The sequence below is a fragment of the Vombatus ursinus genome, unplaced genomic scaffold, assembly GCF_900497805.2.
Source record: "Vombatus ursinus unplaced genomic scaffold, bare-nosed wombat genome assembly UNPS02014810.1, whole genome shotgun sequence".
Lineage (NCBI taxonomy): Eukaryota > Metazoa > Chordata > Mammalia > Diprotodontia > Vombatidae > Vombatus > Vombatus ursinus.
The window spans coordinates 39,296,053-39,324,001 of record NW_020954588.1 but is presented as its reverse complement, the minus strand read 5'-3'; the positions used below and the strand labels follow the sequence as shown (position 1 = coordinate 39,324,001).

At 45.9% G+C, this 27,949-nt stretch overlaps 1 protein-coding gene across 2 annotated transcripts in view; it reads left to right on the top strand.

Moving 5' to 3' along the window:
- PPM1L (protein phosphatase, Mg2+/Mn2+ dependent 1L) overlaps positions 1 to 27,672 on the top strand; it is a 308,025-nt gene extending 280,353 nt beyond the window's left edge. For both annotated transcript variants that reach the window (XM_027875764.1, XM_027875765.1), the window contains 2 exons: positions 3,688 to 3,849; positions 17,036 to 27,672. In XM_027875764.1, the coding sequence (XP_027731565.1) occupies positions 3,688 to 3,849; positions 17,036 to 17,382 (509 nt within the window). In that variant the 3' untranslated portion in view covers positions 17,383 to 27,672. The remainder of the gene's footprint in view (positions 1 to 3,687; positions 3,850 to 17,035) is intronic.
- Positions 27,673 to 27,949: the final 277 nt, after the last annotated feature.

The following is a 27,949-nucleotide window of genomic DNA, read 5'->3' as shown; positions in this document are numbered from 1 at the left end:
TCATGTTTTTGAGCTCTCTAGTTTCTCCAGTAGTCCCTTGTATCAGAATCGAGGTCCTCCATCCTCCAGACACCTCTGGACAACACTGATGAGCCACCTTCCCCTGTTGTGTGCTCCCCATGGCACACAGTACTCCACACTGACCCTGATCAGGGCAGAGTACAGGAGGACCGTGCCTGCCTCAATGTAGCCCAAGACTTCATTTACTTAGTTTCAACCAATGTGCTCTGTGTGTGACCTGTGCAGCACTTTTCAAATCCTTCAGGAAATTTGCCTTTTGCATTTGTCCTCTAACCCTTAGATGCACATGACATTATTCCTTTTACAAGTCCCTGCTAAGACTGTTCCCCGGTCCAGGATCCAAAGCCAGATTCCCCAGGATCCTTCCCCAGAGACACTTTTTCAGGTTGACATGAATCCCAGGATGGCACAGAGCAGAGAAGTTGTCCTGGGTTCAAATTCCAGCTCTGCCCCTTATGGGTAGGACAGACGCTGGGCAAGATACTGCACCTCTGTGAGGGAAATGGCTTCAGTAACCTCAGAGGCCCCTTCCAGCTTTAAATCAGTGACACATAAATGACTTCTCTTTGGATCCAGCCATCTAAACCATTCCAGACTCTGCTAATTGTCCTGCCGGCTAGCTCACATCTCTTAGTCTTGTCAAGAGGAGAGCATGAGAAGATTTGTCCACTGCTTGGCTAACATCTAGATAAACTACTCTAGGTCACTAGGTGGTGCAGTGGAGGGAGCCCTGGGCCTAGAGTCAGGAAGGCCTGAATTCAAATCCAGCCTCAAGCACATTCTGGCTATGTGACCCTGGGTAAGTCACTTCACTTCTGTCTGCCTCAGTTTTCTCATCTGTAAAATGGGAATCATAATAACCCAACCCCACGGGGTTATCATGAGGTTCAAGTATGATGCCATTGGTAGAGCAGTTTGCAAGCCTTGAAATGCCATTTAATTCATTATCATCATCATCATCATTCAGTGCCATCCACAGCATTCAGCTGATCTAGCTGTGTGACCCCTGAAGTGCCAGGCATTCGTGGCTCTTGATGAAGCCTCACCAGCCCTTTGAGATCCCTGGTCCTTTTACTGATCCTCCCTTCGGTCTTAGGTTGTTCTGGAATTGTGCTGGGCCTTGAGATCAAGCTCCCCGGCCTACGTTTAGTGGAGAATCAAGATGGCTCCAGAGAATTTTCTCAGCAGCAGGGCAGTTTCCCCAGTGAAATAAGACCGGGAACAAAGTTTAAAATAGCTCTGGGAGCTCCAGGCTCATAATGCAGTGCCACGATCAGAAGGAACCCCCCAAAATAAGGGACTTACGCAAAAGAGCTAGCACAGTTCCTTTCCTGTCTACACTTGGGTCCGGGCCACAGAATATTTTTAGAAGATCATTATTTCAGCTAAGTCTTATGCAAGACTGGGCCAGATCATAGGCACAGATAACTCTGGGAAAAGAAAAAAAGCATTTAAAATACAAAACTGAGGGCCATGCAATCATAATGACCAAGCTTGAACCCAGAGAAGAGCTGAAAAAATGGTCCTTCCTTCTTTGCAGAGGTGGGGAGCCTCTGGGGTGGAATATCACATACACTGCCAGATACAGTTGATGTGTTAGTTGGTTTGGCTGAAGTGATTTGTTTTTCCTTCTAAAAACAAAGGTGTGGCTTGTGTTGGGGAGTAGGGAAGATTTATAAGCAGAATATATCAATAAAAACATTTTTAAGAAAAAACCATTTTTTAAAAAAGGGTAAATATGAGCTCGATAGGGAGGGCATGTCCCTGTTACAATGATGCCGAAGCAGGGCTGGGGAACCCTTCTGGCCACAGAATTCTTGTATTCAGCCTGCTGGGCTATTCCAAGGGAAGAGCGTTGCTCCCATCACACGTCACCGGCATCATCAGTACTTCACGTCTGCATAAAACTGGAACATTTACGGAGGGCTTTCCTCACTGTGGCTGTGAGCAGGTGGTGCAGCAGGCGGGGTTATCTCTGTTTGGCAATGAGGAAACGCAGGCTGAGCGGGGCTCCCTGGTTACAGCGGGCTCACGTTGGGCACTTCTGCTCGTCGGGTCAGAGCACCGCGGGATAATAAGAATTTAAATTTGTGAAGTTCCTATTCTCCAATCCCATCCCACTCTGTTAACTTGTACTGAGTGGCTGCTCTGCAAAGCAGTGTGCTAATAATCCCTGAGGATACAGAGTCAAAGATGAAATGACCCTTGGGTATTCTAGGGAATTTTGAGCTGGATGGGAAAACATAATTATAGAAGAAGAAAATAGACTTAGATCAAAGACCCTCCACCTCCCAATTCTTTGATTATGGGAAGAGAGAGCATTTTACAGATGGGGAAACTGAGCCTGTGATGAATGAAAAACATAAGAGAGTCTCTGGATAATTAATAATCAATTTATCAATTAGGTTAGCTAATAATCAATAAATTGATGGTCATTCGTTTCTCTTGGTGACCAAAGACACCTAATGGAGATACTAAGAGCCTTAAATATATTTTTTTTTGAAAGGGAATGCCCTGACAGAAGAAGTTAGTTCTGATTGTGAACAATTAATGGGGGAGGTGGGCTAGAAGTCTTCAGCTCCTCCTGCTTCGAACGTGGCTTGATCACGCGACTCAGCCATCTCCAACACTCTGGACAGGGGAATCCATTTCCACCCAGACCACTCTGGTTGGTTTTCTCCTTGATGAGCTGGGTCACTCTAAACTCCAGTGGAGGGGTACAAGCGCATGGGCTTACTCCCCAAGGGCAAGAATTCACCCAGATTGGATTCTGATTACCCTCTATGCAGAAGTGAGGTCTCCTAGTTGGCTGGGGTCCTGCCCGAGATAGAAGAAACAGTAAACATCAAAACGACAAATTAAGTCTAGATTTGCAGCGTTTTCTGAGGAGTATGGGCTCACTGCAAATTTAACAACCAGCTCACCCCTAGAGGGAAGGGTCCACACTCAGCAGACACATCATGTGCCACCAATTCAGACCAAGGTAAAAGGGTCTTCTAAGCAGTTACCCCTTGAAAACAGAAGTGCAAACAGAAGCGCATTCATGAACACGCTCGTCCTTCCTTGGTTTTGACATTTGTCTGCACTGATTCCTTTACTGGTGACATAGGTACATTCTGGAATTCCCTGGTGGCAACACGATGACAGTTTTTTCATCTCAGTAGCACAGGCAGTCAGCAGGTTAGACTTTTCCAGTATTCATCCCTCTTAATGGAGAACCAACTTCTAACAGAGGCAAAGTAATGAATAATGTGATCGTGGAAGGCCCTGTTGGCACAAGAACTTAAGGCCAGGCTTTTGAGTAGGTGTTCACAGCTTATCAATGAAGCTGTGTACCTCTGGAGAAAGAGGCAGGTACAATGTATCGACCCCTAGCAGTACGGATTCCTTTGCACACTGATTTTGGCTCATTTGTGAGCCCTAAGACTCAGGCACAAACTGAGGTGTGGGAATGGATCCGAGGCAGACCAGCTTGGAGACGACCCAGCGGTGGGATCCAGGCTCCCTCTGGTCCAGCTCTGCAGTGACTGGGGAGGCTGACTGTCAGAGCTGATGAGTTCCATTAAGCAGGCTCGAGCAGAAGACCTTTCTTATGATGCCTGTGCATCCCTCCTCCCCCCAACTCCTGGCACTGCTGCCTCACATCCCCTTCTTCTTGTCTTCCAGGTACAACGTGTTTGATTGCGCTCTTGTCAGACAAAGACCTTACTGTGGCCAATGTTGGCGACTCCAGGGGGGTCCTTTGTGACAAAGATGGGAATGCCATCCCCCTGTCTCATGATCACAAGCCGTACCAACTGAAGGAAAGGAAGAGGATTAAAAGAGCTGGTGAGCCATTGGGTGCCCTTTGGATTTCTTTTCTTTTCTTTTCTTTTTTTTTATAAAAGTTATTCTTTATTTGTCATTCATGTATTTATTATTAACTTATTATTCTTGTCTTTTTTAAAAATGGATTTTGTTGACGCATCTTGTCCTTACAACCCCATCATTTCCAGATTTATCCCTCTCTCCCAGCGGTCCTTCTCTTCCCTTTAAAACTCAGTGCACATTTTCAGTGATGTCAGACATCAAACAGCTATGGCAGAAAATAGATTATTGAAGTGGAACTAGAGATAATGTTAATAGTGGACACACGTACCTTGCACATGCAAGGTTTATCCAAAACACTTTGCATGTATTGTCTTTATTGGCCATTATAGCAGCCCCCAAAAATATGTATGAGTAGTATCATCCCCACTCTACCAGTGAGGACCCTGGGATTTCCTCAGAAAGGTGAATGACTCGTCCAGGGTCACACGGTTCCTAAGTGTCCAAAGCAGAATATGAACACAGGTCTTTCTAGCTCCGAATCCAGAACAAAATTATTTTAAAGAAATATTAAATTAAAGAAATTATTATGATATAATTAAAGAATGCTGGACTTTCTCAATTCTGGATTCATAGGGCTCTTTGCTGTTGCTGAGGTTCTCTTTTGCAGCAATATATAAAAGTAAAGATGTAAAGAACAGCAGCCACACCCCAGTTGTTGGTGTGTAACTAGAGTTACCCATCTTGGATGCATAGCTTTATCTGAAACTAGGTTCTAAGTGCTAAGTCACAGAATCGTAGGTTTAGAGCTAAAAGAAACCTTTGAGGTCCTTTAATTCAGATTCTTCATCTTCAAGATGAGTAAACCGAGGCCAAGAGAGGTTAAGAGACTTGCCCAAGATCAGACAGATAAAAAGTGGCTGAGGTGGGTCCTTTGGTGCCAGATCATGGGTCCATTTGATCGTACCATGATTCTCCCACATCCTGATCCTGATCTACCCAAAGCTTAGAAACCAAGATGGCGCTAGTGAGCATGGCCCAAGGTACAGGCTAGATCTGGGCTGGCTCCCAGTGAGTCAGTCCTAGAGGATCAGTTCTAACTCAGAGGACTGTGTGGGCCACTGTGGGACCCTTGGGGTCAATCAAACCACCTTCAGGGGCCTGATGGGAAAGCCAGTTCATTGGAAGTGAAAGAGAGCAGAAGTACTGCTGGGTACTGCCACTGCCAGGGCTGTGGGACAGTCATGCTTTGGACGGCCAGAGGCCCTCCTAGACTGAGTCTCCCAGGTCTCACTTAGGACCCTGGGACATCTGAAATTACTTCATGGGCTCACTCCAATTGAGAGATGCCTGATTGTCGGGCTGGCTGTGTGCTGAGCTGAGGACAAGTCAGGGAGCCAGATGTGAGCCGCTGTCAGCTGTCCCTGATCACTTGTCACAGCTCTGGGAACGGCAGTCACAGCATGGAAGGGGTGTCTGTCTGTGTGGAGTGAGTCAAGAGAGAGCCCTGGAGGCAGGGATGGCCCAGGCTTGGAGTGGAAGACACCAGGAGAAGTGGGAAAGACTGAGCCCCCTCTTACCTCGTGGGGACCGCCGACCCAGCAAGAGCCGTCGTCAGTAGGGACCGAGACCTAAAATTGTGAGTTTGTGACTGGACCATTGATTCTGAGGCTGCTCGATGGAATAGCAGATTGAGTACTGGATGTGTGAGACAGTGAGACCCAAGTTCAAATCCTGCCTCAGACATTCACTGGTTGTGTTCTGGGGGCAAGTCACTTAGCCTCTCTCAGACTATTGCCTTGTTTTTACAACAGAGATAATAATAGCACTTATCTCCCAAGGTTTCTGTGAGAATCAAACAAGATAATATACATAGTAGAGTAGGAGTAGTAGTAGTAGTCATGGTGATGGTGGTACTGGCAGTGATAGTAATAATAACAATGGCCAGCATTTACATAGTGCTTATTATGGACCAGGAACTGTGCTAAGTGTTTTAACATTATTATTCCATTTGATCCTCACAACAACCCTATTGTTGTTGTTCAATAACGTCTGACTCTTCATGGCCCCATTTGATACAGGAGTGGTTGGCCGTTTCCTTCTCCAGCTCATTTTACAGATGAGAAAACTGAGGCAAACAGAGGTTAAGTGACTTGCCCAGGGTCACACAGCTAGTAAGTGTCTGAGGTAGGATCTGAACTCAGGAGCTACTGACTCCAGGCCTGGCATTTAGCTTACTGCACCACCACCAGCTGTAAAGTGCTTAACAAACCTATAGGACCCAAAGTGCTGTAGTATAAATAATAGCTACCTGTTAATTTTATTATTATTCCATTGGTATTAGGCATTAGCCTCCAAACATTTTTTATTGCGCACCCCTATCTATGAAAAATTGTTTGCATGCTCCCCACTATATGTATACAGGCAGCAAACACAGGTCTGTGATAGGGTCCTTTGGCTGTACCAGACTACGGCCAAAGGGTCTGTGATAGAAAAGGGGTTGGAAAGGACTTCCATTTCTGCAGGCCGAGAACTGAAAACTATGTCCTTACTCCTGAGGCAATTTCAGTTGTGGCCCTGTGCAGTGGAGAGGCGGGGAAGAGAAGGAGGGAAAGGGTGAGAGAGAGGGGAAACAGAGAGAGAGCGAGAGAGAGAGAGAGAGAGAAAGAGAGAGAGAGAGAGAGAGATGGTGCAGAGGAGAGAGGGCTGAAACACCATGCAAGGACCTGAGGTCAAGCGCCAGTGAGTACCTAATTTCCCTGGGCCTCAGTTTCCCCATCTGTAAAATGCCGAGTCAACAAGCATTTATTAAGTGCTCACTGTGTGCTAGGCCTTGTGCTTGTGCTGGGGGTACAAAGAGCCCTTGAGGCACTCATAGTCTGATGGGGGAGGCCACATGCAAGCAGTTCTGTGCACTCAAGATGATATACAGGGTTCAGTGGAGGTAATCACAGAGGGAGGGCACTTGCTTAAGGGAGAGAGAAGGTGGGATCTTAGCCAGGGTTCCAAGGAAGCCGAGAGCTGAGGATGAGAGTTCTAAATGTGGGAGACAGACAGCCCGGGAACATTTTTTGGGAACATTCTTTGGTCCTTTCCAGCTTGAAAGGTATGATACGATCTCACCCACTTATTTTACAGAAGAGAAAAGGGTGGCACTGGGGGTCACAGAGGCAGTAACATTGTCTGGATTCAAAGTCAGGCTCTGAACCCAAATGCGCGCTCTCTCTCTCCTCTCAGTCTGTCTGTCTCTGTCTCTCTGTCTCCATCTCTCTTTCTCTTCTCTCAGTCTATCTGTCTCTGTCTCTGTCTTTCTCTCTGTCTCTGTCTCTCTCTCTCTGTGTCTCTCTGTTTCTTCTCTCTCTCACCCTTTTCCTCCCTCTCTTCCCCCCTCCCCACTTCACAGGGCCACAACTGAAATTAGCTCAGGAGTAAGAACATGGTTTTCAATTCTTGACCTGCAGATATTGAAGTCCTCTCAAAGCAGGCACTTTCCATGGCACTTAATGACATTTTCATGAGGGCTGATTTATGCTCTAGTAGAATGAAGACTTTCTGACCCTCACTCCTGTTTGTTTGCGTAGCACCTTACATTCCGCTTAACACCCTGGGCAGCTCACCAGTGCTCCTCCTATCCACGTTCCGTTTGCTCTCTTTGACATCCGGTGACCTCTGGGTCCTTAGTCTGAGACTTGACCAGGATCCTCCCTGTGCAGTTTGGGTTAAGCCATCGATGGACTCAAAGCTTCCTACAATCTGCCTCTAATTGAGAGCCTAATAAACACGAGTTTTCAAAGGAGCACATGAGAGTGCTGAGCCCCAAAGCCTTTTATTTCAACTTAAAATCCTGCTTCAGCTGCTGCCTGAAAGCAGGAAGAATTTTGATGAAAAGCTTGGTCAGGTTCTCTGTAGAGAGTTTAGGTCCTTCACTGGACCCGTGGCCGTCTCTAACCTTGATTGACTAATGGACTGCACAAGAAGAGAGCGGGGCTGCTGTTGCTGATGAAGGCAAAAGCTGCCTGCTCCTAAGAGTTTGCCAGAATCTGTGGGTATAACATCATACGCACGGGCTTTGTGTAACTGTTCTTCCTATCTAATCCAACAAGTATTTATTAAGTCCCTGCTCAGTATAGGACACTATGCCCTGGGCCCTCAGGATACAGAGATAAAAATGAAATTTGGGCTTGTTGGAAAGTAAGTGTGAGGTAACAAACCAAAAACATGGGGGGGGGAGAGGGAAAGGGAGGGGGAAAGGGGGGGGAGGGGGAGAGTGTCCAGCAGCTGCAATGCAGGAGGCACCTTCCATATAAACAGAGGAGAGTACTCTCTGAAGTGTCATCCTAACATCCAGGTCTCTCTTTGCAAATGTGACTGATTTCCAACCTTTCTCAGCACCACTATCCTATTCCTCTTTACAAAAATGTAGCACCTGGGATACCCTTCTCATATGTGGGCCCCCTAGAAAATCTGCCTGGGTTCAGGGTACCCAGTGACTATTCATCCACTCAAAAACATAGCTCACAAGCCCCCAGCCACATTTTCTTTTATTAGTCAGACAAAGAATATCATTCAGCCAAGTAAAAATCATTCAGTGCAACAGCAGGATAAGTTGCAGTTGAGCATCCCCCACCCTAATAAATCTGGGGCACTTTTTCTTTAAATTCACAGACCATCCATGGAGAAACTGGACAATGCATAGGAAAGGGGGCATTCACATAGACAGAAAATGCATGTGACTAACACAGCACATGAGAAATACATGTGGCTGCGACATAGGTGGAAGAAAGCATGTAGTGAAGGGCACACGTAGGGAGAGCGGGTGTGATTAGGAGTGGAAGCGCACGTAGGGAAGGTGCCTGTGAGCCACCAAACAGCGTCCAAGCAGAGCGCACCTGGGTTAAAACTAAATCCACCTTCTTAACTGGTACATTGCAGTCTGACGTCCCCAACAGCTCTCTGACTTAGGGGCAAAAATGTCTTCTAACTCCCACTTAACTACTTACAGAGATCCTCTCTCCCAAAACCCATGCCTCAGAGGTCTCTCACAAAGGACCCCTGAGAAACCACTAATTCTCGGCCCCCAGGATCCTTTTTGAATCGGTGCGCGAGTAAATCCAGGCCAGAAAAAAGCCAAATAAAGAGGGCAAACAGATTATTCTCCATGCAGCTGGCCATTGTCCCAGCTTTATTTATACACGTGTGGAAAGCAACAAACTTTCTGAATTTTGAATTCTCCTACAAAAACCGGTAGCGACAGGAGCTGTGAGGGAGTGAACACCTGGGTTCAGTTTTTCCAGATGGTAGACCCACAACTTGCCAGCAGTCTATTTGAAAGTTAGCTTTAATCGCGTTTACGAAAACTCTTAGATAAAATTATTTGGTTTGTCTGTGGGATTTTCCTAAGTATGTTTATTTTGTTCTGTTTGTTTTATTTTTGTACATGTTCTCAGTATCACCCCTTGTGTTTATCTCTGAATTATTTCATGAGAAGTCTGTGGGTTTGTTGGTTTTTTGAGTCTTTTTTTTTTTAATCTCAACAGGGCTTCTTGAGGTCACCTCTCCAGTTGTCCTGAGCCAGGGCCACCTGGGAGGCCGTGGGGGCTTGAGGTATTTCAGGATTGGCCGAGAGATGGTTAAACTCTGAGAAGAACCACAGAGGCCACTAGAGGATTTGGGGAAGATGTTTTCATTCCTACAGAAAAGAGAAAAAACCCAGTAAAACAATGAAGGAAAAGCAGCGTCCAAGACATATTTCATAGGATTTAGGGCTGGAAGGGTGGTTGAGGTCTAGTCCCACCTCCTTATTTTGCAGGTTCCAACCACCTTTAGTTTTACAGATTGGGAAACTGATTCCCTGACAGATTTAACGCTCTGTACACAGTCACGCAGGTAGCCGTAGCAGAGCGCCTTGACTTAGAGCTGCCAAGTGCCTTAGAGGACATGAGGCTAGCTCATGCATTTTACAGACAAGGAAACCAAGGTACAGAGACATCAAGTGACTTGCCTAGAGTCCCAGGGCCAGCAGGTATGTAGGGCAGAATCTGAATCCGGATTGTCCTGTTGCCAAGTCCAGCACTTTATCCAGCATGCCTCTCATGTCTTCTCTTCGTCCCACCATGCTGAGAGTGGAGGCTCACTCCTTACTTACAATTCAGAGAGTAGCCCATGTCCTGTGTGAGCTAGCCCACCTGGGCCTGACATCTTGACTCCCGTTTACAGCATCCTGGCCTATTTATACATAGACCAGCCTGAGTTACTGAGGACTGAGTTCATACATGTGCACTGGAGCCAGTTGACACTGGTTTGCAAGCTGGTTGTTAAATTTTGAAGTGAGGATTTAGACCTTAGAAACCAGCAAACACTTGCTTGTCTAGACTTGAGAAAATGGTAATAATGCAGATTAAACTTAAAAGTATGTCATGTGCACTTGGGGGGGGGCTGGTTGTTAAACATTTACCTACCAGCACCCTCCACCCCATCATACACACACTTCTTTCTGTCCCCTCCCCCACAATATATATTTTGTGTGCCTAGGAATCGGTATGATTCAATGGATTGAGCAGCAGTCTTCAAGTTGGGAGACCTAAGCCTAAGACTCAATTCTGACCTTTGCTGGCTGTGTGACCATGGACCGGTCACTTGACTCCTCTTCACATCAGTTTCCTCATCTTCAAAATGGAGATAATAATATTGTCACTACCTATTTCACAGGCTCAGTGAGAGGGGGAAACACTTTAAAATAAAAATGCCTACATAAATATATTACTCTTTATTATTCTATTTCTCTGTTATAAGAAGCAAGGCTATAATTAATTAAGCCATTAGAAGTTAGGTCTTTAGCCAATATATATGTAGAGGGCTATTAGAGGGCTGGAGTCAGAAGACCCGGGTTCAAATCCTCCCTCTCTGTGTCATCGCAAGGCCCCAGGAGCAGCTCGGGCTTCCTCAGCCACTGAGGGTCTTTTAATACAAACACTAGCATTCGTGCTGTGCTTTCGGCCTTACAGATATCGTCTCAGTGAAGTCTCACCGTGACTATGGAAGTAGATAGAGTTATCTTCATTTTGCAAATTAGGAAACTGAGTCTGAGAGGGATTAAGTGACTTGCTGGGCTCCCTGACTAGTAAGTGGCAGGATTTGAACTCCTCTCCCTGGCTCCCAGTCCGGCGCTCTGCCTGCTGAGCCGTCTCCCTCCCAAAATCTCCCCTGGGTTGGTGGTGGTGTTTGCCCTCTGCCTCAAGGCCAGCCAGTTTCTGCTAGTTACCAGCCCCACCTGAGATGAAGGGCCTGGACATCCCAAGGCAGACCCCTTTCTTTTGGGAGGGGAGAGGGGAGGGCAGGGGTTCCAGCAGCCCATCGCAGTTGCACCTACGGCTTCTGCTCTGGAAATCTTCCTTGGGGGCGGTCTGCACTTGGACCCTGCAGCTCACAGCCCCTCTGTGCACGTGGATGTGCACGCACACACACTCACTAGTTTGATAGGACCTGAAAGAGTGTGTTTGGCTGGCCTAGCCTTCCTTCCGGGAGCCAGTCACAGGTCCCCTCCAGGCCAGAGGTCATAAAATCAGAGACTGAGTGCCGGAAGGGCCTTAGAGATCACCCAGGCCAAACTTCACTTCACATAGGAGAAGCCAGAGTCATCAGGCCTTCGTTAAGCACCCATGGTGCTCGGTGCTGGGATGCCACCTTCTCCGGGAAGCCTTCCCTGATCCCTTCCCCGCCTCTATACTTTTGTATGGACACATATATCTCCCCCATAGAATATAATTCTCTGACAGCAAGTACTCTGTCTCTGTCCCCAGCACCTGGCAGAGTGCCTGGCACATAGCAGGTGCATAATCAAAGCTTCTCGATTCATGAACTGATCACCGACTGAACCTTCAAGGATATGCTAAGCTGGCCCGTGGTTCTAATGGCCTTCTAGGACTCTTACAAGCATAGCCCACCCCCCACCCCCATTCTATCTGTCTTTGCTTTGATGGGTTACCCGCTATCTCAGTACACCTGCTGCTGCTGCCGGGGATCTTTCCCAGGCAGACAAGACCGCATCTCTTCTCAAGGGACACATTGACATCCTCTCACACTGACCTGCTGGGGCTCCTTAAAAAGAAGAAAAGGAAAGGAAGGAGAGAGAGAAGGAAGGAAAGAGAAGGAAAAGAAGGAGGGAGAAAGGAAGGAAGGAGGGAAGGAAGAAAAGAGGAGGGAGGAAGGAAGGGAAGAGGGAAGGAGGGAAAGACAGGAGGGAGGAAGGAAGGAAGGAAAGGAGGGAGGGAGGGAGGGACTGGCTTTCTGACAGTTTCTCTCCCTAAAAAAGTTATGTTGCTATCCTTATGCTGAGGCCCCCAGTCCCAAAAGCTTTAATAATTTCTCTACTTCATCTGCCAGCTGTTTCTGGCTGACCCCTCCATTCCTTGTCTTTTATGGCTATCATCAGTGGTGCCTTGGGGTCACAAGGTGTTTGGGCATTCCTCATCTATGAGTGGCCTCTCTCATTAAATTAAGTCTCTTCTCTTAGATTTCTCCCTACACACACACACACACACACACACACAAACACACACACACACACACACACAAAATAATCTCTGATTTTTAGACTAACGATAGGGTGGCTTAGATCAACTGTTCTTAAATATTTTGGTCTCTGGAACCATTTGCACTCTTAAAAATTACTGAGCCCCCCCTCCAAAGCTTTTGTTTATATGGGCTATATTTATCAATATTTAGTGTATCTGAAATTAAAATATCTTACTATGATAATGAAAGTAGCTTTTATCTCATGGGTCCCTTGAGAGGGTCTCAGAGCCCCCCGTGGTTTCCCAGAACACACTGGTTTAAATAGCCTGAAAGGACTGACCACGGAGCTGTGGTGCGGGATGGGGAGGCAGAGGACGTGCACTCTAGTCCAGACGGCTGCCGACGTAGTTGTGTGACCTTGGACAACTCATTTCCCTTCCTGGGGGCCTTATCTACAATGAAGGGGTTGGACCAGCCGAACTACCAAGGCTCTAAATCCTACAATCCTGTGACTTGAGGTGCTCCCATGAAACAGTTGGTAGAGCGAGAAGAGAAATTATTAGAGCTTTTGGGACAGGGATTGGGGGAGAAATTCCCTGGGGACTGGACTCCGTGCAAATCTATTAATGTAATTAGTTAGAGAGATGAGAGCCCTCAGAAACTCCGTGCAGTCACGCACGTTGTTTTCTCCTTCGATGCCTCGCTGGAAAAATCCTTTTCATCAATCTTGCCTCTCGAGACCTTTTTGAAGGCTCTTCCGGATAGGAAACAGAGATGGATAAATTTCATTGAAAGAACATAGTTGAGCTTTACTTCCATATATCTCTGCATTCAGGAACTGGCACAGGACGGGCGGCTTAAGGGGGAAAAACCTGACAAGATGGTGAGTTACTGTATTTTGAGCCGATCGGCATGGATCCGACTCTCGTCTCTTCTGATGAATATTAAGAAATCATGAAGCGGAGCTGGGCGCTTTGGTTTTCCTTGGGTCAGTCTTGGTGATTAATTTCACTGTGCCTCTTTCCAACTCACCCAACACGTCCGCCTTGGTGCTTCCTGCAAAACTTGGACTCCGGTCACTGGGGAAGAACCAACTCTGGTGACGTATTGGGTCCCTTTGAGCTCTGCGCCCTTCTCGATGCCGGCAGTGGACGCCCCCGCCCCACCTGTGACTCCAGACACTTCCTTTCCCGTGTATCTGAGCCCCACCACGCACACACTCACAAGGTCATCCTCCTGAATCACGCCTACTTAGATCACCCGCTCCATCCCCCCAAAATCATGGGCTTCTTTAAAGCACTTTGTAAACATTGTCTCACAACCATAGGACATATGTCCTGTAGTACCCGTGTTAGCATCCCCATTTTACCGAAGAGAAAACTAAGGTTCATAGATTTTGAGCTGGAGGGGACTGTGGAGGTCCCTGAGTCCAGCCTCATTTTACAGATGAAACTCAGGTTAATAGTAGTAACAGTGACAACAATTACCGTTTATAAAGTATCACCTTTAGAAATATCGTCTCCTTTTATCCTCACAACCACTCAGAGAAGTTTATCCTCGTTTTGTAGTTGAGGAAACTGAGGCAAATGGACGTTAAGTGACTTGCCCAGGGTCCACAGCTAATGTGACGGTGCCTAACATCAGCCGCTGCACCAGGTGGCGTCTCCGGACGTCTTAGTTTGGCATCTGGGACCCTTCTTGCTTTGGCTCCAGCCTCTCTGTGCAGCCTCAGCTCCTGTTACTCACAAACAAGAACCCGGCCCTTTCAGCTGCCCCCTGCCCATTGGGGTCTGAAAGAAAAACTCCAAGGCACATGACTAGTCAGTAGGTCCCAGTTCACTTGGGATTCAAAGAATGTTGACAGAGACAGAGAGAAGCTCACAAACTAAGAAAAATATTTTTATACTAATAACATGCTTTGTGATTAGGTTCAAGTCTGTCGGAAATAATGTTTCTTAATACAGTATTCATCTTTATCCAGAGGTGGGCTGGAGCTAGCTTGTACCAGCTTGTAAAGCTGATTGTTAAATTTTCAGTGGGAACATTCACACCTCAGAAATTGACAAAAGCTACAAACTGGGGCTCGATTTATTGTCTTATTGATTGTCTAGATTTGAGAAAGTGATAGAGAGAATGTTAATGATACAGATTAAACTTTGAAAAAGTGGATTATGTGTTTTTGGAGATCTGGTTGTTAAACATTCACTATCGCACAACTCTGTATCCAAGACATTTCCAGCATGGTGAGAGTGATGTCCAGACTGACATCGTCTGCCCCCAAGAGATTTCAGTTAACGTTTTTTGGGAATCCTCAGGGGGGAAAAATTCCTAATCATTTACAATGCAGTTCTCAGCTAACATTCCAGAACTGAGCAGCTGAGTCACTGTCCATTCCCTGCGTGTCAAACGGAGGCTGTTCCCTTCACATCTAGGTCTTAACCCTTCATCTCAGGAGAAGCCCAGGCCCAAGAGAGCCTGTCTCTCCAGGTGGGCAGGGAGGCAGCGATTCAGACCAGACCAGAGTTACTCTGGCTCATCCCACCTTTCATCCCTCTCCCTGCTGAAGGCCAGCTTCTCCTTTGGCCCTAGCCCATCACTCACCTCCCCACAGGTATTTCCAGCATCTAGAAAAGGAGAATTTCATAATGTTTTTAGGGAAAATTTAATAGGCTTCTGTAAAACTCGTCTTGATGTTTCTTTAGTGCTTGTTTTATGTAGAAAAATAAACCCAGCAAAATCAAGGAAAAGGCTTCCCTTGTTCTGACCGTCCGTGCTACCACAGCGTTCTGTGAGAGACAAGAATGTGTGGGAGGAAAGGAAAACCATTCTCATCGTCAGGAAGCTTCTGCTTTCACCAGATACAGGTTATGGTTAGCTAATTGGAGCAGGCTGCAGGTGATATATAATACACTCCATTAAGGCAGAGTATGGCTGGTTAACACAATGTTAAGAAGCTTCTGATTCAGGGTAGAGGGAGTTCTTACGGATAGACATTGAGAGAGCTTTCCATGCCCCAGGACAGGGTGCCACAAAAGTCTTAGGGCAAATAAGCCCAAAGCTGCCCTGGGACTTTGGGAACACCCTCTAGGCTATAGCACTCTTCTTCAATCCAAGATGGAGGTTCTTGGGGTCAGAGTTAAACTCCATTTCATCCAGGTTATTTGCCATTTCCTCAACATGCATTATGCTTCCCCTCTTCCCTGCCTTGCAGATATCATTTCCTCTTCTTAAACCCTACCTATCATGTCTCCACAGCAGACCTGGTCCAAGGCCTCCTTGTTTTTTTCATATGCCACCTCCTCCAGGATGCCTTCCTTGATCTCCCCCTTTTTTCAGCCCGCCCCTACCCCCTTCTCAAGAAGCAACCCCTCCTTCCTCTGTACTCTAGGAGCCCTGAATTTGGACCTGGTCACACAGTCTCTTGGACCGTAGCTATTTGTGAACATGCCTGACCCTCCAGAAGCACCATGTGTCCAAGTACCAAGCTTTAGAGAGAGACAGAGACAGAGACCAGAGAAAAAGAAAAGAAAGGAGAGGGGGAGTGTGTGTGTGTACATATGCATATGTATGTAGATGTAGATGTATATGTATACATATATAAAATATATATGCACACACAATATGTGTATATTCACAGTCTTGCTGTGTACACACACACACACACACACACACACACACACACACACACACGTTCATCTTTTGTTCCTTTACCAGCTCCCCCATCACTCCAAAGAATAAAAGAAAGTGGACTGGGGGAGGGGAACAGTTGGACACAACTAATCCGTATGTCCAAACCTCGGACATGGGGCCCAGTCTGCCAAAGACGGCAGCTCCCCTCTCACCACGGAGGCCAAGCTTGGTCACTTCACCGGCGAGGTGGTGGCTCTTTTCTTTTTTTTGGGGGGGGGGTAGGCAATGGGGTTAAGTGACTTGCCCAGGGTCACACAGCTAGTAAGTGTTATGTGTCTGAGTTTGGATTTGAACTCAGGTCCTCCTGAATCCAGGGCCGGTGCTCTATCCACTGCAACACCTAGCTGTCCCTCAGGTGGCTCTTTCCTTAGGGGGTTTGGGATCCCCTGGGAGAGCCCTCAGGTATGACTCCCGCCTTATCCCCTCCTCCTCTCCTCCCTAGCTTGCCGGCCTCCGGCTGCTTTCTGGCTTCAGTTTATTCCCTCTCGGCAAGCTCTTAACTATTTCCAGCTAAAGTGTTAGCTAATTAATCTGAGGCATCATGCCCTAAGTGCATTTCTACTTTAAAAGGAGACTGTTTAAGAGGGAAAGTCTTTAAAATTAAAAGGAATGAAAATCTAATGATGCTGTTTCAAATGCCATGCCTTCGGTGGGAGGAAATACTTTTGGACAAGGAAGCATTTAGACAACCTAGCCCTACAGAGGTTAGGGTATTGAACCTGGAGCCAGGAAGACCTGAGTTCAAATCCAGCCTCAGACAAATGGCTGGGTCAGTCACTTAATTTGTATCAGTCTCAGTTTCCTTATCTGTAAAATGAGGATAACAATAGCACCTACTTCCCAGGGCTGTAGTGAAAACCAAATGATGTGATACTTGTAAAGGACTTTGCAAAACCTTAAAGCACTGTAGAAACACTAGCTGTTATATAAGCCAGCCCCTGGCTCATAGTCAAAGACCATGTAAGTGTCTGAGCTCCCAGCTAATGGTCTCCCTGTTTTTCAGGTGGCTTCATCAGCTTCAATGGCTCCTGGAGGGTCCAGGGCATCCTGGCTATGTCTCGATCCCTGGGTGATTACCCGCTGAAAAACCTGAATGTTGTCATCCCGGACCCAGACATCCTGACATTTGACCTGGACAAGCTGCAGCCCGAGTTCATGATCTTGGCGTCGGACGGCCTGTGGGATGCCTTCAGCAACGAGGAAGCAGTGCGATTCATCAAGGAGCGCTTGGACGAGCCCCACTTTGGGGCAAAGAGCATCGTATTGCAGTCCTTTTACCGAGGCTGCCCCGACAACATCACCGTCATGGTGGTGAAGTTCAGAAACAGCAGCAAAACGGAGGACCAGTGAACTCATGCCCTGCGGGTCTGCACCCCTCTGGACTGAAGGACTTTCAATAAATTGCTTTACTTTGATGTGGTAGAAAAGTAGCAAAAACTCCTTAAAATTGTGCCCAGAATACCAAGGACAGCCCCTTCCCCGACGGTCCTCAATCTGTATCCAGCACTGTAAGGATGGAGGGGCCGGCCAACAGGACCCAGGAGGCTGGACCGACAGCTCCTCACATCTTCCTTCGCACCTTCCTTCACCAGGTTTCTAATATATATCTATATAGGCATCTACGTATATCTGTGAAGATGTGTAGCATATACAGGCATATGCTGCCCGTTTTCAATTTGAAGGTTTACTTTTAATCCCCTTTAAAATTTCTTCAGGTTTCAGACTCCTTAAGCTTGCTTTGGAGCAGTTAGCTTGGGCAGGTAGAAAAACCCACCTCGCCAAACACTCTGGCGGGGAACCGATTTGGCTGAAAGATACGGTTGTCTTGGGAAAGCCCTCCACCCTCCAACCTCCAGGGCTGTTCTGTTCCCTGGCAGCCGAGAGAGTGATTTTAAGTAATGTTAGGATCAGCTGCCTTTTTTGGTTTTGTTTTCTGGGGACTTTGGGGGAAGAAGGAAGAAACCTCTGTGGGGGTGGGATGGGGAAGGTCACAGAGTCCACTGGCAGCCTCTGACTCAGCCACGCCCCTTAATTGACGTCTTCCACTAAACCCTGCCCGTCATGTGACTGCCTCCATGCCTTTGTCTAAATCTAGCCAGGCTTCCTAGCTCCAGCCTGTCTTTACTGTCAGCAACTGAAAACCGCCCAGCTGCCCCTGCACCAGCCACGTTGATGTGTTGACTTAGCTTGCCCAGAAGCCAAGGCCATTGTCATCAGACGCCCCGGACCGCCCTCATCTCGTGTTCTCATGGAAGTTCACTCTCCAGTCGGAGAAGAATGAGCGAGGCCTCTGCAGAAGCCCTGTGTTTGTGCTAGACCTGAGATAAAAGAGGCCTTGGTTGGCAAGGTCCCCAGCTCCAAGTTAGTTCCTGCTCCTCTTAAGAGACAGTTTTTTGTTTTTTTTAGTCTCAGTGACTTTAGAGGATTGATAAGAAATGTTGATCGGGTCATCCTGGGCTAATGTTTCTGATACCGGAGTAGGTCCCAGCCACCTTGGCCCAGAGCGAATTGTACCCAAGCCAAACTCTTTCATTTTGGTTGAGAGCGAAGGCCCCTTTGCCGCTCCTCCTCTGCCCTCAGGGTCATGCAGAAGATGTGGCCGCTGGCTGGGCTTGGGTCACTGTGGTCACTCCCCCCTGCAGTGGCCTGGACATCGCTTTGCATTCCACCAAAGCTGACACGTCCCCAAGCCGGCTGTGGGTGTAGCTCGGGTCGCAGACCGAGGCATCGGGTAGTGTGGCTTCGGCAGGTCCCTTTCACATGACTGAGCAGAGACAGAGAGCCGGGCGAGTGTGGAGTCATGTTCACCAAGGTCCAAGGTATCAGGTCTCAGCAGGGGGTGTTTGAGGGGCATCAGTGGCCAGGTTGCCTTGGTTCGCCAGGCATTTTGATCAGCTGGCGGAGTGTCGGGTGGCAACTTTCCTCTCTTGCCCAGAGCTCTTTGTGTCGGGTACCCAAGAGCTTTGTTCTTTGGAGAGGGCTCACCCTTCTTCCTGTTCCTCAGTGTCTCTTGGTGCTCATATCATTCCCCTGAGTTTCCATGACAATAATTCTGCACGGCTACCCCAAGAGAAATGGGGAAGCTGGCGATGAATGATAGCCTCACAAGGTGGAATGAAGTCCTAAAGAGGCAAATTTAGGCATGGTTAGAGGGGAAACCCTTCCTCACAGTGAGAACTATCCATAAGTGGAATGGGGTGGCTGGGGGTCACAGTCTCAGAGGCACTCAGATTTAGAAATCTAGCCTTCTTCTTATACAGACAAGGAAACTGAGGCTAAGTAGTTTGCCCACCGAGACACAAGTAGTTGGTGTCAGGGGCAGATTTGAACTTTGGGGCGTTGTCTCCAAATCCAGCAGGTTCCCCATTTCTGGAGCTCTTCTAGACAACACACTATCAAAGATGTTAGAAGAGAGAGCCCTTAGCATGGAGTGAAGTCTGAGCTGGATGTTGGAAGGAAAAGAAAGATTCGGACAGGCAGAGATGAGGGAGAGTGGGAGGCTCTTACAGATGTCTTATGCGTCTCCTGGCTCCTTGCTGCTCCCCCAGAAATGTAACATGAATCCAAGAGCCCCCCTCCCTGTGCTCCCCGGGGTGTGGCTGCTGGGGAGAGGGGTGCGGGAATCAGGTCCGTGGGCTCCCAGGTGGTCCCTCGCATCAAGCCCATTGCCAAAGCATTTGAGATAGGATGGGAGAGTGAGAGGGAGAAAGCACTGCTTTTTCAAAGAGCCTTTTGGCTTTTCTAGAGGTGGACTTCTGTCCATGGTCCTCATTTGTGCCAAATTCAGGCATGGTTTCTGGTCTGTCCTGGGAGTCTGAGAATGGCCACACAGCCTAGACTTTAGAAGGACCAGGTAAGAAACCTGCCTTCCTCCTGCACCTCTGTATAACTGACACTCCTAAAAGGTGGGGTCTGGGTTCTGCTGCTGCTCAGTACTGGTCCTATATCCCAATCCATCTGTTGGAGAGAGAGCCTCTCTGGGGGATGCCTTAGAAGCAGAATTAACCTTTTGGTGTGAGCTATCTGACTGGGGTCATGGATTAAAGCTGGATGGAAAATCATCTGCTCCAGACCCCTCCTCTTAGCAGGGAGGAGACGAAGATTGAAAGAGGGGACTAGCCCAAGGTCACTCAGCTAGTACGTTTCGGAGATGGATTTGAACCTAGGTCTTCTAGCACTTTCTACCATGGCCTGCAGCCTCTCCAACAGACAGTGGATGGGTACCAAAGGTACACCTTGTGGTGATCCAAGACCCTCTGCCAGTCGTGGCTATGAGCAGGAGTTCTTGTCAGTGAGAGGATCACCAGAGCATTCTATAGAACTTTATTGAAGGTAATGCTATAGCCACAGAGAGGCCAGCCTATTGAAAACAGATCTCGCTTAATTCATTGGAACTGTAAATGGCACCGTTCTAGTATATGTGTATCTCCTCCATTCGGCCCCTATGGGCACCATGGTAAATCCAGTCCTTTTCTAGAAATAAGCATAAGGACACCCATGACTCCATTAGAGGGAGCAGAGGGAGTGCAGGCCATTCTAGAGCTTTTGCCATGGGTGAAAGATACCCACAGGTAACGGTCAATTTTTTCTTTATTCCTCACCACCCCCTCCCCCCACAGTATTTGTCCAAAAGGAAAAAAGTCCTTCCCATAACTATCACGCTGGAGAATTTAGCAGTTCTTTGGATTAGGATTATGGATTAGGTCACCTAATCCATAAAGTAGAGCAGATTGAGGGCCAAAAGGGATCTTAATGTCCCTCTTGTCCAACCCCCTCATCTCGCAGATAGAGATACTGAGGCCCAGAGAGGTGATAGAACCTGCCCACGGTCACACGTTTACTAATTCAGTGCCTACTGTGCTAGGCCCAGGTGATGCAGAGGGAAGAAGGAAGCAGTACCTGCCCTCAAAGAGCTGACAGTCTATCAGGAGAAACTCGTTCCAGTATACACAGAATAAATACAGTAAGGACAGGCACCCCTGGGATTCACAGCCAGGCCATTTGCCTCTCCGGTCCAGCCCACTTTCCATTCTGCCCTCGTGGCTAACAGAACATACTTTGTTCTCTGTCCCACCCACGTGCGCCATTAAAGGCCAGTTCTTCAGGAAGGTTCCAGAAGTAGTTTTCCTTTTTGACTCATCCCAAACTGAACTTCCTCTAACTTCCCCAGCCATTGACTCATCACACCAGTCTAAGCTACTCCGTTCCCAAGACTGGTATAAGCTCTGTCAGCTCATCAGCTACTTTGCTTCCAACCTCACACTCCAGACTCAGCATCCTGAAAGTTGCCTCTTCAGGCTCAGTGACAAATGACTGTCTTACCAGCCGTGAATAGGAGTTAGAACATTAGGATTTAAAACAAAACAAAACTTAATATTGACTTTTTTTTTTATTTTTCCATCACTCACATTTCCTTTCCCCTCCCCCAAGAGGGCCATCCTCTATAACAGAGAATAAAAGAAGAAGAAGGAAAAACAGCGGTGCGAACACAACCAGGCTGTCCGAAAAGCTTAACGATATGCAGCGTTCACAGCTTCCTGCTCGTGTCAATTCTTGAGGGCCAAGCATGGCCATTTCATTTTTCAGCATTCGGTTTTGATTCTAACAATAGGATTTCCACTGAGCACCTGATCATTTCAGCCCTAGTCCAAAGGCTTCTACTTTCTAACAAATGCAGTGTAAGGAATCAAGTTTCTTAAGATGACTGATAATATAGAATAGATTGAGAACTAATGAAATGAGCAAAACCATCAAAAAAGAGCTTAGCTTTCAGCTAAGAACACCTTCCCATCCCCGTCACTGATTTTATACATATATGTGTATTACATATATACATGCACATATATATGCATGTATAATATAAATACCCATACATATATTCTTAAATGGTTGCTTTTAGCAAAAATGTTCTCTTTCTATGTGGATTTGCCGTTTTACGATGGCATTTTATCCCTGACTTATCCAGGAAAAGGAAGATCTAAATTTGCCTGTTTAGTTATTACATGTTCTTTACAAAGTGGATAACCATACCAAGTAGTTACCACTTAGATAAATATAGGATGTAACGGTATCCTTAATCCTTGAAAGGATTTGGATGTTTTCTCAACTGCATGCTTGGTTTTTTTGTCTGTCTGGAGCGGGAAGCTTAGTTATGATTTCACGAGTTTAAGGAACTCACAGTATAAGAACTCCCACCATCAGTACACATCAGCCTTTCTTTTGTCATTTATGGTTTTTGAGAGTTGCATAGAGCATTGAGAAGTTGGATGACTTGCCCAAGATGGCAGAGCCAGTCTGTGTCAGAGATGGGATTTGAACCCAGGTCTTTGAGACTCCAAGGTTTACCCTTGACCCCTGAGTCAGATACCACCTCATGAAATCACTGCCTTAAAACCATAGAATAACTGTAAATTTTTCCCAATCCTAGAAAAGACATTACTGTTTTCCAGAGAAATTGCCGGGTTTTTAGTTTTGTTGGTGGTACTTTTGGCAAGCTCCTGAATCCGTTGGGTAATTTACTAGATTTCTAGCGCTTTCCTTTGTGTGGTGATGGCTATGAATGTGATCCACTCTGGGAACCCTCTTTCCTTGATTTTCCAGGTATCATTGAATAATTTGAACATAAATGAAATGGGGAAGTCCTGGAACTGTGTATTTAAATGGAAAATTCCTATTTCTGAATATGTAAGATGATATTATAGGGCTGCATCTCTTTAGATAGTTAATCCTCATCCCTGCCCCCAAAATCCCAACAACTCACCATATGTTCAGAAACCACAGCATCCTATGTGCAGTCAGCTTTCTAAATCCAAGTCAAGGATTTAAAGGAGAACGTGAATCTGTCTCTTCACAATCAACCTTAAGGGACTCTCATGACTCAGTTAGAGCCTCATTAAGAAATTCCTCATGGGAGGGAGCAGCAGTGTGGGAGCATGGTTCAGGCTTGGTTTCCTGTGGCCAGATTCTCTCCAGCACCTCCTTCTGACACGGACATGTGGCCATTCACTTGTCACTGGGACTCATCACCTTTAAAAGCAGATTCTCCTTATGGTCGTATGCTCACACTTCCCTTGAATGTGAACGGCTCCTAGATTTAGAAGCATCCTTTTTCTAGAGCTTTGTCATGATGCCCACAGAATCATGCTACTGGAACAGCATTATGTGAAGGAGGGAGCAGCTCGGTCATTTTATTCCAAGATGAGACCACAGAGTTGAATTTAAGTAGTGATATACCCCTCAGCTTGCCAAGGAAATAGTCACGGCAGACTTTAAAAGGTGTAGGATAAAAAACAGGAGCTCAACCTGTTACCTCTTGGATAGTCTGGGGAAACTTCGGACCCCTTCTCAGAAACATGTTTTCATCGAGTTTCCAGGAACATATAAGGGCATGTTTATGTGCCAAAACACCAGCATCCAGAGAGAACAATGGACAAATTTATGAATTAACTCTTTGTTTACGTGTTGATTACAAAAGGAAATCATTTGGGAGAGTCAGTTTCATTTAGGAAAGCAAATGCCCAAAATGAAAATTTGTCTCATGTGAAACTAAATATCACTAGTGAATTTATGTGGATTTTACATGCCTTATTTGAACATGGTCAGAACAGTTAAGTTTACCATTCCACTCACCTTTAAGGTGAGGTATTCCCCCACTTTGGGCCCCCAATCACGATCATGATGACATGTTTTTAATAATAATGAATGATTTCTGTTGCAATGTCACATCCAGTTTCACGAATGTCCATTACCCATGTGTGCAAAATGTATCCAGGTCATGTGAAATGGATCCTGCCATTAGAAGTGGGTTAAACAGGCAAATTGACTCCTTTCTTATAAAGAAGTTTTTCCATGACTTGACCTCCTGGTGATTTGGGGGCAAAAGCTGGACCAAAAAGAAGATATCACCAACAGAAAAGGCAGAAAGGAAATGCTTTTAATGGTCCACATGAATGTGGTGAATATTGTTGGCATCAACGCAGAATTAAGCATAGCCTCTCACTACATACATGGAGGCACTGTCACAAAGAAGCGTATCGGAGACTTACGTGGCCCTGGCCATGCCCATCCATAGCCTGGGGGCTTCTAGATGGCACAGCCCCCGAAGGCAGTGGGATGGGGTGAGTATGGCAGCAGAGCCTCCTTGGCTTCTCTCTCTGCAGCCGTTCTTCTGAGGGGCTTCCCTCTCTCCAGGGAAGAATCCCTACTGGACAGCCATCATAGGATCACAGATTTAGGACAAGAAGGGGTCTCAGGGGCCTTCTCGTCCAACCTCTTCATCTTACAAATGAGGAAAATAGACCCAGAGAGGTTGTGTCTTACCCAAGGTCACACAGCCAGTTATTAGCATAAGAGGGGATTCCCAAATGAGGCCATATTCCACAGAAGTACACTGCTTTCCCCTTCTCTCTTTTCTCCTTTGGGTCAACTTGTACCATGAAAAAGAATGCTTAGGTAGACCCATCCCCTCCTCCGCTTACCAGACATTTTCTGGTAAGAAGAGATGGGAAGACTATGAGGGATGGAAACAGCTCTACGTGACTCATTTTTCTTTGGTTCCCAGGTGGCTCCAAAACATAGCAAGTGAGATGAGAGGCCAGGATGGTATTTATCACCAGTGTGTCCCTGGGTTTCTCATGGATCAGTAATACAGGCACAATAAGAATGCCACTTCTAATGACCAGCTCCTTCTCTGATACTGGGTTTGTCCAGTTATCCAGACTCATTCTAGGCTTGGCATTGAGCCTCACATCCTGACCAAACATAGGAGCCACTGCTTGTTTTATTTTCTATGGCAAAATGAAAATGGAAATTCCAAACTTCGCCCCCAACCCGTCCCTGCAAATGGTGGACTTGTGGCCTCGTTTTAAAGAAAAGAGGAAGGGGCTTTGGTGAATTGGATGAACTCCTTCACCTGTAGGAATTATGATACAGGCTTTCCTTTGTTTTGAACAGCTATGCTTGTAAGGAGAGGTTTGGACTTTTTAGTTTTAAGCTAGTCATATAGGGAGTTAAAAGAAATACTGTCCAGTAGCTTTCGAGGAAAATGTTTAATGTGTGGTTAGGCATGTTTGCCAAATTCTCTACTTTTGTTTATTTGGGTGATGAATCATAGGAATGTAGATTTAAAGGTGAAATGTACAGATCTAGAGAGAGAAAGGGTCTTTCCCGTGGCCCAGAAGTAGTTAGTACCAGGGATCAGGGTTCATACCCAAGTCCTTCGGTTCCAGATCTAAGGCCCTTTCCACTGCTTTCAAAACCTTTGCCTTGCTCCCTCTCATTAAACTTCATTACCAAGACACATTTTAAAGAAATAAACAAGAGTTGCTATCTGTACGAGACTTCTATTTTCTTTTCCTTCTTTTTTAAATTGCAAGTATGGTGTAGTAGGACTGAACTCCAGAGTTCTGGCTTTGACATTGGCTGGGTGGTCTTGGGCAAGGCACTTCTGGGCCTCAGTTTCCTTTTCTGCAAAATGTCATGGTTGAATTATATTATCTTAAAATTCTGTTATAGTTTTGTGATTGTATATTTTAGGCCCTTTTATGGACTTCCCCTGTACATAGGATAAATCGGTATTAAAATATCCATCGTTTATTTCAATTATACAAAGTGAGAGAGTCAGAGATGGGATATCATCAGGAAGACCTGGGAGCAAGCCTTTCTCTGACATGCATGGTCAGAGTAACCCTGGGCACATCACTCAACCTCTGAGTGCCCTCAGAAAACTCTCTAAGACTGTAAATGGAAAAGCAATTATGGATCTGCATTGGTAGAGGAAACCTCCTCACTGCAAATTCCTTATACTGTTGAAATCATAGGACTGGATCAAAATATTAATAGAAAACAGAGGTGGAAACTAATTGGTAGTAGGAAAATTACCTGAAATATGCCAAAGTGAGTGACCTACCCTTAGCATCTTGAGCTTCGTTATGTTAGCCAAGGAAACCAATGCTTTTCTTGACGAGGACATTTTAGCTTCAGTGTGTGAATGTCTGAGAAAGGAGTTTTAGCATAGGGTCTAGTACACAGTAGGCACTTAATAAATGTTTGTTTAATCAAACTGAATTTTCTCATCTTTATGCACCATAGAATAGGGCCTATCATTGGTCAAGTATGGAAATCATTGCAAAAAATGCATTTTCAAGCTGTCCAAGGAATATCACTTCCTTTAGGGCCATGGAGTAAAGAAAGGTGAGGGCTACGGAGGGTTCCCACCCCTTTTAAGAATGGTTGGCAATTGCTACTTAAGTCCAGGATAATCATTTGCCCTTCTCAAATCTTCCTCTGCAATCTTTGATCTCTTTCCAGTTTTGCATCCTAGGAATGTAACTAAATAATGCCTGTCTTTCATTTGGAAACCATTCTAATCTTCCTCCCAGGGCTCTTGTATCAGATCTACAATCACTGAGCTTGCTTACCAGCTGCCTAGTAGACGCCAGTCATGTAGCCAGCTCACCACCAAGGCTATCTAAAGCATTTTCATGAAAGTAACAGAAAGGCTGCTAGCTTTGGAGTAAGGAGTGTTAGGTGTAACTCCCAGCAGTCACTTAGACCCTTATCCTCATTTATAAAATGAGGGGGTTGGAGTAGGCAACCTCCAAGGTCCCTTCCATTCAGTAGACTGTAAGCTCCTTGAGGGCATGGACTTAGCAGGTTCTTTTATCTCCATATCCGCATGCTATTACATGTCATTTTATGCCAATGCTTGACATGTAGCTGGCACTTAATAAGTGCTTTGAATTACCAGACATATATTACCCAATCCCTTTCCCAATCGATTCATAGTGCCAGAATCTGAAATTGAAGATAATTTTCATCAGGACCAGGAATTCTTTATCATTATAACCAAATCAGAGTAAATTCAAAGAAAATCAAATTTTTTTCTGGTTTGATCTTTTCTAAGAGTAGATGGAGCCCAATTTTAGAAGAAATTAGAACAGAAATCATACATCCTTAGGCAGTGGAAGCAATCTCAAAATGTTCTAATATCTTCTAAGGGCCAATTTTCTAATATTCAGTAGTTGAGATTTCAGAATCAAGAAGGATCTTTAGCATTTTCTGTTTATAAGAATGAGAACAGATTATTATTATTTTTTGGTCTCTGAACTTTAAATACTTGAATCAATAGTTTGTCGTAGTTCTGCCTTTTCAGGGCCATCAGCCTATGTTCAGGGTAGGAAGTTGCACAACTCTGTGCCTGAGACTTTCATAAGAAGGCTCTCTGACACGTTGGACAGTGCGTTGAAAGCCAAGTTGGCCAGGAGAACAACAATAAAACTTTGGGGATTACTTTTGTTACTCATCAGAGGGTTTTATAACAATTATTCTACATTTGTCTCTAAGAGACAATTTGAAAAAGCAAAACCAACATGTCAGTACGCCATCTTGTTCGCTGTAGCCCATTGTAGAGTGGATGGCAGTGCATGGTCCCACCATGGTAGGGAACTCTGGCCCTTCCTTTCCCATGTGTATTCCAATTAGCTGTAGAGGTGTCCCCCCTAATCCCTGTGTTTGTGCAATTTCAGATGCTGTATTATTGTATCCAAAACAATGGACTACTGAAATTTCAGCCTCAATGATATGACTCCAATGAAAATAAATCCATTAAAGTTACCTGACTTTACATATGGACTCCCCTGTGTTTCTTTTGTTCAGATTGTTCAAGGCTGCAGTGCCTGGGTGAAGCAACAATGCTGTGAGAATTACTTGGGACAAAGAAAATGTATTAGATTTAATGACATCCAAAAAACCTTACAACTTTTTTACACCTTACAATTTTTTTTAATATACAGAATGGCCTCCATTCACTTTAGAAATCACTTGTTTTATACAATTTAGCTTTGCGTTCACAAGATTCAGAGACATGTTCTAAGTCTAGAATTGGTAATAATCTATAGATCTTCAGTGAAGTTCAAAT